Source organism: Trachemys scripta, chromosome 1 (assembly GCF_013100865.1).
Source record: "Trachemys scripta elegans isolate TJP31775 chromosome 1, CAS_Tse_1.0, whole genome shotgun sequence".
In the NCBI taxonomy this organism is placed as follows: domain Eukaryota; kingdom Metazoa; phylum Chordata; order Testudines; family Emydidae; genus Trachemys; species Trachemys scripta.
This window is the reverse complement of record NC_048298.1, coordinates 198,338,404-198,354,652: the sequence shown is the minus strand read 5'-3', so window position 1 is coordinate 198,354,652 and position 16,249 is coordinate 198,338,404. Positions and strand designations below refer to the sequence as shown.

The following is a 16,249-nucleotide window of genomic DNA, read 5'->3' as shown; positions in this document are numbered from 1 at the left end:
TGTGCGATCAACTCAAAGATTATGGGCAAAGACTTGGATTTTTGAAGTCTGGGTAAGCAGAGATTGGACACAGAGCAGTAGCAACATGTTCGGGCTTTAAGAAAAAAGCCAAACACTGGATATTAGCATTTTCATGCAGACCAGTTAAAGAATAGCATCAAGATGACCTGCAATGTAAGGCACTCAGTTGTCCTCCCAAGCAAAGAAACAGAGTTTGGCAGCAGCAACTCTCACAGAAATGGCAGGGCAGATATTTCTGTTGACTTCATTGAATTAGCAATGGATGTTTCTAATACCTTAGTGTTTATCACAGAAACAATGCAAATTTGTGTTCCAGCATCTTTGTGTTGGAAGGAAATTAACTAAAACATGTTAACAAAAATAGGCAAATTTCAGCTCATTATAATAGTCACATATCTAATTTTACTATCCCCAAAGATCAGTACTATTGTTCAAGCAAAGAATGCTCCTGGACCCAAAAAACAATTTATATTACCAGTGAGCAGAGGTTCTACAGTTATAGATTCCTGGATTGCATTATGAATCACACTTACCTGTTTACTGCTTCTATCTTCTGTGGTCCTAGACAAATACATCCTTAGCTGAATTGACAAATACCCATTAGTTTTGAACAGCTTTGTTTTTGTGCATTAATTTCAGATGGGTAGATCTGTATTAAGCTGTTACTGTAGGTCAGTTTACACCAGGGGTCAGCAACCTTTCAGAAGTGATGTGCCGAGTCTTCATTTATTCACTCTAATTTAAGGTTTTGCGTGCCGGTAATACATTTTAACGTTTTTAGAAGGTCTCTTTCTATAAGTCTATATTATATAACTAAACTATTGTATGTAAAGTAAACAAGGTTTTCAAAATGTTTAAGAAGTGTCATTTAAAATTAAATCAAAATGCTGATCTTACGCCACCAGCCTGCTCAGCTCTCTGCCAGCCTGGGGTTCTGTTCACCTAGGCCAGCAGCGGGCTGAGCAGGGCCTGCGGCCGGGACCCCAGACCTGGGGGGATGGGGTGTTTCAGGGGTCATGGCAGAGGGCTGGGGGAGGGGGTTCAGGGCAGAAGGCTGGGGTGTGTGTGGGGTCTAGGACAGAAGGCTGGTGTGGGGGGCATTCAAGGGTCAGGGCGGAGGGCTGGAAGTGTGGGGGGTGCAGGGCAGAAGGCTGGGTGTGTGTTGGGGTGTGAGGGGTTCATGGCAAAGGGCTGGGCAGAAGGCTGGGTGTGTGTTGGGGCGTGGGGGGTTCAGGGCAGAGGGCTGGGAGGTGTGGGGGGGTGCAGGGCAGAAGGTTGAGTGTGTGGGGAGTTCAAGGGTCAGGGCAGAGGGCTGGGGGTATGGGGGTGCAGGTCAGAAGGCTGAGTGTATGAGGGGTTCAGGGCAGAGGGATGGGGCTGTGGGGGTGCAGGGCAGAAGGCTGGATGTGTGTTGGGGTTGGGGGGTTCAGGGCAGAGGGCTGAGGGGTGTGAGGGGTGCAGGGTAGAAGACTGAGTGTGTGGGGGGGTCAGGGCAGAGGGCTGGGGTGCTCGGCTCATGGGGGTGCTCCCAGGCCCCTGCTCTGAGCGGCTCATGGCAGGGGGCTGGAAGGGATATGCCCTGTTCCACCCCCTTCCCCCAGGCTCTCTCCCTACCTCTCTCTGCCTCCTCTACGGAGCTGTGTGCATGCTGCTGCTCTTCCCCCGCCCCCTCACTAGGGCCATCAGCTGATTGACTCAGGGAAGGAGAGGAGGAGAGGCCGGAAAGCACCATGCTGGGGGAATAAGCGGGGAGGGGGGAAGCTTGGCTGCCGCAGAACCAAGCTTCTGCCTCCTGCCCCCACAGGGGAGAGCGGGGGGGCGGGGGGCGCTGAGTGGGGCTGGGGGCTGGGACCGCAGCAGGGAGCTGCGTGCCACTCAGAATCGGCTCGCATGCCGTGTTTGGCACACGTGCCGAAGGTTGCCGACCCCTGGTTTACACTGTTACCATCTTGACATACCTTAATTTGGCAAGAGAGCTGTTTTAAAGGAGCAGACAGCTACAGACTCTGATTTCCTTTTGCCTTAGGAATGAACCCAAATTTCAGTTTCCAGCTTAAAACTTGATAAAACACATGTGATACTTTGAGAATGACAGCATTAGAATAAGTGCAGTATTGTTTTTTAGGAGTATGATGGCTATAACATACCTATTTATAGTCCAGTTGTGGCACTTCACAAGATTATTCTAAAATACGTTTAGTTAATTAACCTTTAATTAAATTAAAACAATTAACAAAAACAAACAAAAGCAACCTGCTGTAACCACTAAGAAGCAAAACTACATCATTATGCAAACTTTTTGTCCTTGAAAATTTAAACTAAGATTAACCCTCTTTGTGCCCAGACACAGATGGGATATGGGGAAGGGAAGCTAGATGAAGAAATCCTCAGTAACCCTATATTGAGTACTGAGATCCTTAAAGAACATTGGGAAGCTGAGAGGTCCCACATTTGCCCTTCTCCTCACCTAAAAATACCACAGACGTTCCATGCTCCTTACATGGGCTTCTATGTGCACCTTAACTGTTTTCCACCAGCTTTACAGGAAAAAAGGTGTGATGAGTCAAGGTACCATACCATTAGGCCTGCATCAACAGACCAGGATATCCAGAGCACTGGGTAGATATGCTGGCTTCGGTCCCCTAATTTAAGTGTTATTGTAGCCATCATTTTGGAAGGCTGATAACCTTTGACACATAAATATGCATTGTGGTACCACCATTGACACTGTCTCTTTAAGGAGTTTAAAACAAAAATTGCATGTTTTAAAAACAAATAATCCAAAACTCTGTCACAGAGAATTTTATTTAACCTTTTTTAAGCCACTTTTTTTTCAGAACCAGCAATTTAAAAAAATTAGGTGTGCAGACCTCCTGCAGATTCCCATAGAGCAAGTAAGTAACAAACACTATTTCAAGAGCCTTCTTCTGATAGCTTTTATGATGCTGGTACAAATGCGAGGGAGCTAAAAGAACAAGAAAGGCTTTGTTCAATTCAGTGCCATTAGAAACACAAAGTAAATCCATGTTTGCCAAATAAAATAGCACACATTTGTCAAACAGTAAGAGGGTGCCACAAAGAATGGAAACTCAATAAAGATTAAAAAGCCATTAAAAAACAGATGACACTGGGCTTGCATTTCTGTAAAAACATGTGTAGATCACTTAACATTTTACTAGTGCAAACTAAGAGATCCCATATGTTATCTCTCCCCCACATCGCCAGGACTGTACTTTCTTCAGAAAGGGCTGACTTCAATGGAAATACAGAAAGCCTTTCCAGGCTAGTAACTCTGCCTCTCAGTGTCTAGTTTGTGCAGGGCTTAGTCCTGGAAAGATGAGTGACTTCAATTTCAATAAAGGAAGGGAAAAGGAGTTGCAACACTGCCTGCCAGGGCAACAAGAAATGCCCAGCGCGCCTCTGCAGTCTCCTGCAATGCCGATGAAGTAAAGTTAGAAGTTTGCATGAGTTTGTGCAGGAGATTTTTCACAGCTACTCCCACAACAGACCAGCGTTTGAATGAACGCGAGGAGCCCAGGCAGGGGACCGCTCCTGGGTCTATCTATGCGCAGGGAAATCAAGGCACGTTGCTATCCCGCTCCCGTCCCAACCCAAGTCGCACAGCAGGCGGGGGAGGGAGCGCTGGGGAGCAGCCAAGCTAACACCTGGCGAAGGGGGGGAGGGATTGGCGAGGGAGGACTCCGCCCGGAGTCCGGGAGGCCAGCAGGGCGCACCTAGGCTGGGTCAGGGGAGTCTAGAAAGGGACGGGCACAAGGTCCCTCTCCGGGGAGCCTGGCCCGGGGCTGTTGCTGCAAAGGAAGGCGAGTGACTGCGGAGCCCCTGCCCCGCTGCTTCCCTCCCCTCTGCAGCAGCGTCTCAGGGCTGGGAGCCCCGGGCTCAGCAGAGGCGCCCCGCTCCCCTACCTTCGTACGCGAGGCTCAGGCACACGCCCAAGGCCAGCAGCAAGGCTAAGCAGAGCGAGCGGCTCCCCATGTTGCGCGGCTGAGTCCCTTCCCCGCCGGAGGCTGAGAGACTAAGGGGCAGGCGGAGGAGCGGGACAGAGACATTCTCCAAGCGGGCTCGGGGGCTCAGCGGCAAACTCCTCCTCCTGCTGCCGCCGCAGCTCTGAGCTCCCCCAGCCCGCGCCCCCCCGCGGCCCGGGGCGCCGAGCGGAGCTGCAGGGAGCCTGTGGCCCAGCTGCCTTCCCAGCCTCTCCCGCCAAGTCTCACTCCTTTCAGCTCCCTTTGAAAGCGGCTCTGGGTTCTCCCCTCGGGCGGATTTTGCAAGAGTTTCTGCAGGAGCCATGGACGCTCAGCCCCGATCGCTGGCTGTTCTCCGCTCTCCCTCCTGGAAGCGATCAAAGCCCCACACCCCAGGACCCAGCCCCGTCCTGGGCAGACAATACCTACCTCTGACAGGCAGCTCGGGGGACTCTCTCTGTTCCACCCTGCCAACACTGGCATAGCTCGGCCTGTATGCAAGGGACTCCCTCCCCCCAGCAAAATCACCAGACAAAGGATCCCACCCTGATAGTAAACTGCAGTGTGTCTGCTTGGGACCCCCACCACACGGCTTAGGACTCAATCCCCAGACTCTGAAATGAGGGACATCATTTTTTTTCTTGAACACACTGTTGTTTTTTAAATTACATACAAGCTTGTAAATAGCCTGGAGCGTCTTACAATGGAACGAAAGGATTCTGGGTACTGAAAGCACATGTTATGTGCAAATCCACTATTTAAAAGAAAAAGACCATTTGTTCTGATCATAGAATATTAGAAATGAAGAGATGCAAGGGACCCTGAGACGCCATTAAGTCCAGCTCCCTGCTGACCCAGCCCTGTGCTGAGACAGGACCACATTCACTATATTTTGCAACAGAGACCCCCAGTCTTCCCTCCCCGTCTCTGTCCCCTGTGTCAGTGACCCTCAGCACACCCTCCCCCCTGCTTCCCATGTCAGAGACATTCACCCAAAATGGGGCCTGCACAAGCTATCCACACCCATCGACCCGTTTGCTCCCCAGCAAACTTTCTCAGCTGCATGCTACCCTAGAAGGGAGGGGGACAGAGGCAGCACCATATGTATCAGGCAAGGTGGAGGTATCTGCCACTGGGTGTGGTTGTGTCCAGGTGCTAAGGTGGGACTTTCCAATGGCAATGTGGGACCAAAGGACAACTTTACAAATCAGGGCCAGTTGTGGGATGTCCTGCTCTATGTGGGACACTTGAGAGGGATGCCATCTGGCATTGACTCAGCAATTTGCAAGCTGGGACCACTACCCTCTTTAGTGTGGGAACAGTGGGAGGAAACTTGCCATGAGATCTCCTTCCACCTCCACTAGTGATTACCAGTCCAGATCCCCTTTCAGGAGCTGTATGAGGGGAAGGCAATATGCTACTAGTTCCAATCCCTTCTCTGGCAACAGTGGACCAGAGAAAGAAGCAAATGGGTGCCAGCTCAGAGCCCCTCCTGTAACAGCAGTGGGACAAGAGGGATGGCACTTATTGCCAGTTTAAGGCCTGGAAAATTCCATTCCCCACAGCCCCCATTTCAGATGTCCTGCACTTGAGCTGCTTTGGTTGCTCAGAAGATTGCAGTATTGCCAACCTCCAGTGCTCAAAAGTCATGAATCAAGCCCCCCAAATCATGAGATTTTTAAGAAGTATTTTTTGGGGAGTGGGAGGTATTTGCCCTTGGGTTTTGAGGTACTAGGCTGCTCTTCTGTCACATTTTCAGGCTTTCCTCCATAAGCAGAAGGGTCAGAAACTTTACTTTGTTTTTTTAAATGAAAGCTGAGATTCTCATGTACAGTAACTCCTCGCTTAACATTGTGGTTATGTTCCTGAAAAATGCGACTTTAAGCGAAACGATGTTAAGCAAATCCAATTTCCCCATAAGAATTAATGTAAATAGGGCGGGCTAGGTTCCAGGGAATTTTTTTTCACCAGACAAAAGACTATACAGTAATCACTAATCTAAAAGAGTTGGGACTTTAAGGAAAATATCAAAGTTCGCAAAACTTGTGATAAAAATCATGGGAATTGGCAAAACTGTGGGTTGGCAGTAGCTAGAATAAGAACTCACCTTCTCCCACCCTAGAAAGGAAGCATCTGATGTGGGTAAAATAATGTTGAAGGGATAGTGTAAGGAAGTGGGGTCCTGCTGGCATGTAGCCTTCAAAGACAGTGAAGGCCAAGGTCAGGCTTGACAAAGCCCTGCCTGGGATGATTTAGTTGGGGCTGGTCCTGCTTTGAGCAGGGGGTTGGACTAGATGACCTCCTGAGGTCTCTCCAACCCTGATATTCTATGATTCGAAGATTGTAAAAGGAGAGCGATTCCAGCCAAGACCTGGGAGCCCAGGTCAAGACAACAGTAGGATTTGGAGCAGGCCTCTGCAGAACAGGGAAAGGTGCCAAACTGGGGGAGGGAGTTTTCTTTTTCTGATTTTTTTTTAAAGGGCATCAGTTTTCTCATGGAGGATGGTCACTCCTCAGAGAGCGATGTTTCAAAACAAAGGAGAGAAACTAAAACGCAGGTCACTGCACATAAATCCTCCATAGTAGGATCCACAGAGGGGTGTCAGAGGCTGGGCTAAAAGATCAGGGGTATCATGGTCGCTGTGTGTGTTTGCATATGTCCTTTAAACCAACATGTTATCTACCCACATGCAGATTATTCTTGCCAAGAATAGGATTAATCTGCACAAACAGAGTAGTGTTGTACCAGGAACCATTGCCAGCAGAATCAAGGATGTAAAATTTCTTACAGATAATTTCTATTCTCCTAGCAGTGTCCCCCCAAGTTCCTGACATCTGGGCTGCTCTTCTCTTTTTGCAGCTCACACAGGCAGATCAGAGTTTTGGAGCTGCATGGTCTGGCCATGCCCTCTCAGTTCCAGCTTCCTTACAGATGAGTTATTCCCAAACTGTAGAATTTCCATAACATCATTAATAACAAATAACAAAGTAACTACCGGTATATACTTAAGACCAAAGAAGACGGTCCACTTAGTATCTGAACCTTGACTCATGAGCCATCCAGGATGAGTAGAACTGTGGGAGATGCTACTACCAGAAAGGAAATTATCAGCAATAAATTTTCCATTCTGTAGCCCAGTATCTCCCATAGTTCTTGACATCTGGGAAGTAGTGAGCAATGAACAGATGTAAGGAGGGTTATAGAAAAGGTCAGAAAAAAGAAAACAATATCCCTCCCCATCCATATTTTATTAAAGTGCAAAATCATTTCTGGGCCATACCACAGCATCTTCCTGCCAAAGGAAGTCCACCTTGTAGTTATTGATAAAAATGGTAGCATTTGACCAGGTGATTGCCTTACAAACTTCTGCTGTGGTGGATGCATTAGCTCTTTCTGCCCACGAAGTTGCCAGGGTTCGAGTGTGCCCTGAACCCCTTTGGAACCAGAATCTCCAATGCCTTGTACACTTCCACAATGTATAGTCTAATCCACCTAGCAACAGACGACTTGCAAGCTCTGAGTTCTTGGCATTTCAGATGAAAGGATACAAACAGGGCACCTGATCTCCTCATGGACTCTGTGTTTGAAGTAAATTTTCAGAGCCCTTCTGATAACTAAGGTGTGCCACCTCTGCTCAGTGGATGCTGTGGCACTGGACAGAATGAAGATACAGTAGAACCTCAGAGTTATGAACACTAGAGTTACAAACTGACCAGTCAACAACACACATTTGGAACTGGAAATACACAATCTGGCAGCAACAGAGACCCCCCCACAAAAAAAGCAGCGGCAGCAGCAGCAGCAGCAGCAAATACAGTACAGTACTGAGTTAAACATAAACTACTAAAAAAAAATGGAAAGCAGCATTTTAATTCTGCACAGTAAAGTTTCAAAGCTGTATTAAGTCAATGTTCAGTTATAAACTTTTGAAAGAACCACCATAATGTTTTGTTCAGAATTACGAACATTTCAGAGTTACGAACAACCTCCATTCCCGAGGTGTCCGTAACTCTGAGGTTCTACTATAGAGCCATCTCTTGGGAAGTGTGGAACAACGTGGAAATACACCTCTACCCCGATATAACGCGACCCAATATAACACAAATTCAGACATAACGCAGTAAAGCAGTGCTCCGGGGGGTAGGGAGGCGTGCTCCAGCAGATCAAAGCAAGTTCGATATAACACGGTTTCACCTATAACGCGGTAAGATTTTTTGGCTCCTGAGGACAGTGTTATATCGAGGTAGAGGTGTATAAAGTTTGTTTTTATGACATGCTTATTACACGCTATTTATTAATATTTATCATTACAGTATTTTTATTACATTATGAAAATGGCAACACTCTTCCAAGATCTCACTTTTGTAGCTTGTATCACTTTTGATTAAGCCTGTTATAAGACAAGGCTCCTATCAGAGGCACCAGTAGAAAAAAGGGGTGCGGGGGCAAAGCCCCCATGCACCCCAGGACCTGGGGGGCACCGCTGGAAAAGTAAGGAGGCCCACAGGGGCTGCCAGAAAAAAAAGGGAGGGACCCGTGAGGGGGCGTGCTGACGCAGGGGCGGCACGTGACCCTCGTCGCCCCCCCGTACTGGCGCCTCTGGCTCCTATGTTTCATCAAGGAGTATCTGATGTGAAACAGCATGAAGGTATTTAAGAAGCCAACTCCAAGAGTTTCTCCTACACAAGCATTCAGGTCTTGAGCAGTCCAGGCAAACAATACATGTTACAACTAAACTTAAACTTGTTCTTCAGAATAATTTAAAAACAACACTAGCAGCCTATTTGATTTTAAAAACAGCAAAAAAATCCACCTCCTTTTCTATTTCGTATAAGAAGTCTTGAAGTTTAAATCTCCTCAGTGTGATGGATATGCTTGCTTTGATCTGCTTAGCTCTTGGAAGTCCCCAAGGCTCCGGGTTGCTGGTCCCGTGCTGCCCGGGGTCCCTATGGACAGCTCTGTCCACCATTAGGGAATTTTTTCCCGAGAACCCCCTGTAACATTTCATGAACCTCCAGGGGTTCACGAACCTCAGTTTGGGAATCACTGCCATAGAGGTTAGGATCTCTCTCCAGAACTTCAATTTCTTCATCCACTTGTTGAGCCTTTTGAGATCTAGAATGGCTTGGATCCCGCCCTGTTCACTTCTGAATGATAAAGAAGATAGAATAGCACCCTGAGAATCTTTCTTCTGAGGGCATACTCTATTACTCCCATACCTGGGAGGTGAGAACTATCATTCTGGATTAGATCATGCTTTACAGGATCATTCAAGATGGGGACTGGATGAAAAACAGATGGGGTGGAGCCTGTAACTCAAGGGCGTATCCCTGCCTCCCTATCTCCCTGACTCTCTGGTCTGGGATCAAAGCAATCCATTCCACCAGGAAATAGGAAATCCCTGCCCCCAAGTTTCAGCTTCAAATCTGGGCAGAGACCTATGCAGTCTTTGTCATAAAGAGGCTTTGGGAGCGGCAAGGGTCTCTTGGGCTTTTCCTTCTAAGTCACAGTTCCACGGCTTTCCTCTGGAGAACCTGCTTATCTCTTTGCTGGTATTTCTGTAAGGTTGAAGGCCAAAAGGAATGCCTGTGTTTGAAGGCCAGGCTGTACACTCTCTTAAAGGCCTGGTGTGGCATTGGAAGGGACTGTTTAGATTTTGCAGCACTGTCTGCCACTAGCTTGTCTCCAAAAAGCAGGGCTTTGTGAATTTGGCAGAGCACAGCATCTGTTTTGAGAGGCTATCCACCTTCCAGGGACAGAGCTCTCAGTGGCACTTGGTCACTGAGCTGGAGGCCATGGCTTTAGCTGAAAATCTCATCATGTCCACTGAGGCATCAACAATGAATGCTGTTGCCAGGGAAACTTTCTTTAAAATAGTGGTGAAGTCAGGGTGATTTCGATCCTTGAGGGCTCTGAGATCTTCCAGCCAGGAGAGTGATGCCCTCACAAACCAAGTATATGCAAGGGATGCTCTGAAGGAGGCTAAGGAGGCCTCAAAGTCTCTTTTGAGAGGTTCCTTCATTTTTCTATCGGTGGGGGTTCTTATGATAGAACTCCCTTTCTGATGGGATAACAGTATCTTTAGCCAGGCAGACCCTGGGAGCATCAACCTTTCATAGCTCAGTAATTGGGACTTTTGGTTCCCCTGTATCCCATAGAATTTAATATCATTTCTGTTAATGTACTTGCCCCATCTGGCTTATCCCATTCATCCCGGATTACTTCCTTGAAGGAGGAGTGTAGGGGAATCACGGCCTCGGGGGAGGATTTTGAGGAGAGAAATTAGCTCCGAGGCTTATCCTTGGAATTTTTTTCAGGTTGAATATGAATAGTGGATACAACCTTGTTTCACATGGCCTCAAATTACTCAGGTAGATAGAATGTATGCTGAATCTTTCCCTGGTCTGGATCAGAAATAGAGCCTGATAATTCACAAGCCTTTGGGGAGGAGAAAGGGGAAGTGGATGAGGAATCAGAAGACTCAGACCTCCTAGATCTTTTTGCTTTTTATTCCCCATTTTTTGCATTCTTTGATTTTTTTAGCTCACTTAGCATTTAAGCTCCCCTTTGGCTTTTTGTGAGGCCTTTTGTGGCCTTCCTGAGGGCCTGAAGTCCTCTCACAAGATCTCTTTCTGAGCCTTGCCTGCTGGGTCCCATTTCCCCATGGAGGGGGGAGGGAAAAAGCTTCCAGAGTCTTCCTGGACAAATTGGGAAGGAGAGGGAGGGTGCTTATGAGCCCTGCTTCTTTTCCCAGGGTGCTCAGGACCCATTTTAGGATTTGGTGGGGTGGGATTTGTGACAAGTCTGTTCTTCTCTGTTCTCCAGGGGCCCCTGTGTCAGCTGACTGGGTTCTCCTCATCCTTGGAGACTGTCCCTGCTCTGCCCATAAACTCCTGGTCCATTTTTTCCATGTCAGAGTTGTGGCTGCTCCAGTAGGCAGAGGATCCCATACACCTTTCCCAGGATCTAACTCATAGTCCTGGGATCTTAACAGAGTTAGGGATAGAAGGCTAGGTGCAGGCTGGCCACAACTCACCATCTGCCAAGCCTGGGAGGGCAGTCTCACAGATGGAGCACCATTGAATCTCATTCTGTGCTTTTTCAGCTGCTCTGCCATATCTGGATGATGGTGCAGAGGAGCCAGCAGGGAGGCACTGCAGGTGAAACTCTGGGGAGTTCCAACACCTGGCTAAAAAACTGGCCCCAGGGTAGGAGGAGCTAGGAGGGAGATCACTGCTCACCACTGCCCCCAATTTTGACAAAAAGCCCCCCTTAGGCAGATGTGAAAGCTGCAAATGGAAAAACCACCATGCACCAAACCTGGAAGCAAGCAAGAGCTGAGGTGAACAGGCTTATTGAACAAGGCCACCCCCCATGAGGCTCCAAAACTCTGATCTACTTCTGAGAGCTGCAAAGGGAGGTGAGCACACCAGACATCAGAACTGTGGGAGATGCTGAGCTGCAGAATGCAGCTGCAACCTCCTCTGCAACAGGGGGTCCCAGTCAGGGTTATCATTTGCTATGAGGCAAGGGAAGTTGTCCCTCCCTCAGACCTTGTTTTGCACACACTCCCCCCCCAGATTTTCATAAGTCTATATACTCCCCTCCACCCCCCCACACACACACCCTAACCACCAAGACTTTGCAAGCTGTAATATAATCACATATAATGTTCTAGATGCTGACACAACTTTGCCCCTCACTCCACCCCTGAATTTTTCTGAAATGAGACCCTGGGGTCTCAGAGCAGCTCAAAGCATAGGCACTGATTCTGCACATCTCTCATGCAGCTTCTTCTAGTAACTTAACATGGCATGCCCATTCAGTAGGAAATAGAAACAGAATGGCAGTGGCAAACCTGCCTAACCTCCCTTATGATGAATCCCTCATACTGCAAGAGGCCAGGCTGACACAAGCAGTTGTAATTTACATGTTGTATTGCAGTAGTTCTCAACCAGGGGGCCGCGAGCAGGTTCTAGGGGGTCCGCCAAGCAGAGCCAGCATTAGACTCACTGCGACCCAGTAGAGAAAGCCGAAGCCCTGGGCTCTGAGCCCCGCCATCCAGGGCTGAAGCCAAAGCCTCTGCAATTTAGCTTTGCGGAGCCCCCTGTGGCACGGGGTCCCAGGCAATTGCCCTACTTGCTACCCCCTAATGCTGGCCCTGGCTTATATATGCAGAAAAACAGTTATGGCACAGGTGGGCCATGGAGTTTTTATAGCATGTTGGGGAGGCCTCAGAAAGAAAAAGGTTAAGAACCCTTGTTGTATTGGATGATTCTAACTCTGTGTGTGCGCCTGTTTTGGAGGCATGTATACAGTCCACTATGATTTGATACTAAACCTCATAGGTGTTGTAGAACACATATCTTGCTCTACGCCTGTGTTAGGACAATATCTCTAAAATAATCCAGGCAAAGATTTCAGAAGCAAGTCTAAGGCACCTTTGAAGAAAGGAAGCAGGAAACGCCTCATCATATCAGAAATCCCAAATAATATCATAGTTATCAATGTTATAGTTCTTAGAATCTCAGGGTTGGAAGGGACCTCAGGAGGTCATCTAGTCCAGTCCCCTGCTCCAAGCAGGACCAATCCCCAGCCAGATTTTTTGCCCCAGATCCCTAAATGGCCCCCTCAGGGATCACAACCTTGGATTTAGCAGGCCAATGCTCAAACCACTGAGCTATCCCTCCCCCCCGCATAGGCACTTTCTCAAGTGATATTTTAATAGCCAAAGCATTTTGCACTGGGACTCTATTACAAACAAAAGTCAGATCTAGTGACCCAAGAGCATAATCTTGGTCATTTTTTCCTCCTGTTTAACTTTCAAATAGTTATAGAAAAAATGTGAATTATTTAAACCTGTGGTTATACAGCGTTCCAGTGACTACTTGCATTACACAAAACATTACCACCATGACTTCCACTGAAGACTGTCAGTTCTTGAGTGTTTCAGGTACAAATGAAATATGGGCCAGGAATAATTTAAAAACAAATGAATTCACATAATGTCTTAAAAACAAAATAAAGCAAAAATATAGAATGGGAAGATGTGTTAAGAACATCATAATACATCAGATTTGTACACAGTAAAGAACAAAGCAAAGTTAAGTACTGCTAGATAGTCATTTATTATATTATTTGTACTGCAGTAGAGCTTACAGCTAATTTAAGGATGCAATTTAAAAAAAAAACATTTCACCCATGGCCCATTATCAACATAGATGTGGCTCCAGTAAAATTATTGATTTTTTTTCTTTAAAAGAAATAATGTTTAATGATCTGATGTTTTCCCCATAAAAGTAAAAGAAGTATGATAAAATGCAACAATACAGATGCATATAATTGGCTTTTGTAAGCCCAGGATATGATGCTGATGGTAGTCAGGTGAGAGAGTGACAAATTTGGTGTCCACTCTTGCAAACGTCTCTGCTTGAAATTTTACTCGTGTGAATAGGCTTATTGAATGAAGGTGCTCAGATGTTTAAAGTTACTCACTGGTGTAAGTGTTTGTGGGATCAGGCCGTAGATTGCAGCAGAAGCAGGACTATCCAGGAAATATTTTAAAAAAATATAAACCAGCTAAAATTCTTAGATCAAACACTTAGGAGCTGCTTTTTTACTTTGAATTAACAGTTTATTACAGGCAGCACAGCTAGAGAGGCCAACAGTTCAGGTGGCCCAACACTTTCAATTATAAGACCCTGTTTTCAGTTAGTTATGGCTTTGTCAAATGTAAACTGCCTGGGCTGAAGTCTTCCATGATGGGTGTCTGCCCCAAGCTGATTTTCTTTTAAAATAAAGTTTCTGAGACTCGAACAAGGATATCAGAAGAGGAGACTGGAACTGGGATGAGAAACCGAGGGGGATTTGGGATGAGAAGCTTAGGGGAGAGAGATGGGACAGGCTGGGTAGAAGCATTCAGACTTGGGGGAAAACAGGGCAGAAGTGTCTATACCCGCTAGAGTACAATCCCCTCCAGAGCCCGGAATGGACCTCAGGATTCCAGAACCTCACCATTCCTCTGCTGTCTGCAAATATCTGTGAAACCCTCTGTCAAAGTGTATGCCTCATCCCCCTCTAAGGCTGGTTCACCTAGGGTGACCAGGAATCCTGATTTTATAAGGACAGTCCTGATTTTTGGGTCTTTTTCTTATATAGGCTCCTATTACCCCCCATCCCCATCCTGATTTTTCACACTTGCTGTCTGGTCACTCTACACAGAGGATGACGACCTAACTACTACTGCTATCAGTTACTCCATTAGCTCAAGTGGCAGAGGGCTGTGTAGTGGGTGATGAACCATATGGGTGTCAATATGATACCATACAATGTATTTTTTTTTCAGTTTCAACCTTAATTCAGTCCCCTGGTGGGTCTGCATTATGATACAGACTTTAATTACATGATTACATACTATTTTTTCCACAGGACCCCTGCTTCTTCAGTGTGTGTCTTGGAAAAATGTACCCCTACACTGTATATGCAGAAGAGAACTTACTCATTTTGTAGTTTTTCTGTCAGTGACATTCTAAAGTTTTAAAGTTCAGCAGCAGGGGGCGCAGCAGCCAGCTGTCTTTCATAAACTACAGCCAGACAGGAACCACTAGAGGCCAGCGTATCACCAGGTTTTTATCTCAATCACTGGATAAAATTGCCTGAAAGATATAGAACTATGGAAGTTTCATTCTTCTTTAGACTGCAAATTACTAGTGCTACTTAAGAGTCACTTCGCTGTTTGCAATAACCACCTTAGGAGAGAGCCTAACTATTTTTCTTAAAATGGGACATATGCGGTTGACAGAGTAATGCATCAAATAGTTATTACCTTCTTCTGTTAAGAAGGTGGAGGACCAAAGTGCAGGAGTATTATTCTTGTACTTTGTATCACAGGATGGTTTTAAATTTTGGTAGCACTGACATTTGTTATTGGTAGGAAGTATGCAGCACGACTATTAAGCCGAAAAATGGTGTCACATTACAGAATATTGAAAAGGACTCAATGAAGAGCTGCCAAATAACAGCCTTTAAATTTCACAGGGAAATATCCTTAGATGTAGCATGTGAAATTTCAGGGGGAATAATTTGTTTCTGTGGGACTGAAAAAGGAGGCTCATAATGGGAAGCTGGTTTCTCATTTAAAATATAGAGGCAGATGCATCCCTCCATAACTGAGTTTCATTGGTTGTATCTGTGAAAGTTCTAACTTACATAAGTAAATTTTATAGGGATTTAAACGATTACAGGCCTCTGTGTTCAATACATTTATGATAAAGCTTTCTAAATCTATTACCGTAGTAGCTTATCCATTTTTCCACATGCAAACTGATTGAAAATATACTGTATTGTCTATTAAAACTTAACCTTAAAATCTGCCAATCAGTTTAAAGATATTTGCTAACTTCATAACTTGATACTTATGGCAGGGTTGTGTTCAGGAGATTCCACAGCTAGAAAAGTAAGGGTGTTATAGGTCAGGCCTAAACTGCAATTACTCCATCAGTTGAAGAAGAAGCAGATAGCTACATTATGGCTTTGTCTAGGGCTATTAACACACTTTTTCATAAGCATTAAAAACTGAAATAAGGAGTTTTTTTCTCCTTTAGTACACAAAGGAGTCAATGGGATATGCTATGAGCAATACTATTAACAAATATCTTAAGAATGTAAGTCTGGATATATTTGTTCAATTTTGGGCAACTGAAGCGACGCAGAGATGTTTGTAAAAGAAATATAATAGAACATGTCAAATTCCATGCATTTTTGTAAGTGTGTTTCTGATAACTACACTAAAAATATAACTACATTATAAAGTTTTTTTGGACATCATTTGTCAAAAACCAAATTGTGATAGCTGGACCATTTTAATGTCATACTCAGGCTTAAATTCTACCTGAACTCACATTTATGTTACCCACAGCCTTAGAAGAAGATAGGCTCATGTACACATGATAAACATGCCAAAATGTGATCTGATTTACATCAACTCCATTGACTTCACCTGGGTAATTAGAGATAAGGGATGGACACAATATATGTATATAAGCTATCCGGGAAAAAAAGTAATAAAAATTACCACTCGGTATAGCACTATGTTCTTTGGGAGTATGAAAAACAATCAGAAATGTGTGTTTATGCCCCACTTCCATGATCCTGCACCAACAAAGTCAATGGGAGTTTTGCTATTATATCACCAACATTATTGTGTGGGCTGTATTATCTCTTGAGCTCAGGCAGGGTTTTTGAACAC

At 45.7% G+C, this 16,249-nt stretch overlaps 1 protein-coding gene across 2 annotated transcripts in view; it reads right to left on the bottom strand.

Annotated features, from left to right (window-relative positions):
* Positions 1-4,181, bottom strand: part of SRPX (sushi repeat containing protein X-linked) — a 74,940-nt gene extending 70,759 nt beyond the window's left edge. Inside the window, exon 1 of one of the 2 annotated variants that reach the window (XM_034754517.1) lies at positions 3,945-4,181. In XM_034754517.1, coding sequence (XP_034610408.1) covers positions 3,945-4,014 — 70 coding nt within the window. In that variant the 5' untranslated portion in view covers positions 4,015-4,181. The remainder of the gene's footprint in view (positions 1-3,944) is intronic. The other variant, XM_034754528.1, reaches the window with a different exon arrangement.
* Positions 4,182-16,249: the final 12,068 nt, after the last annotated feature.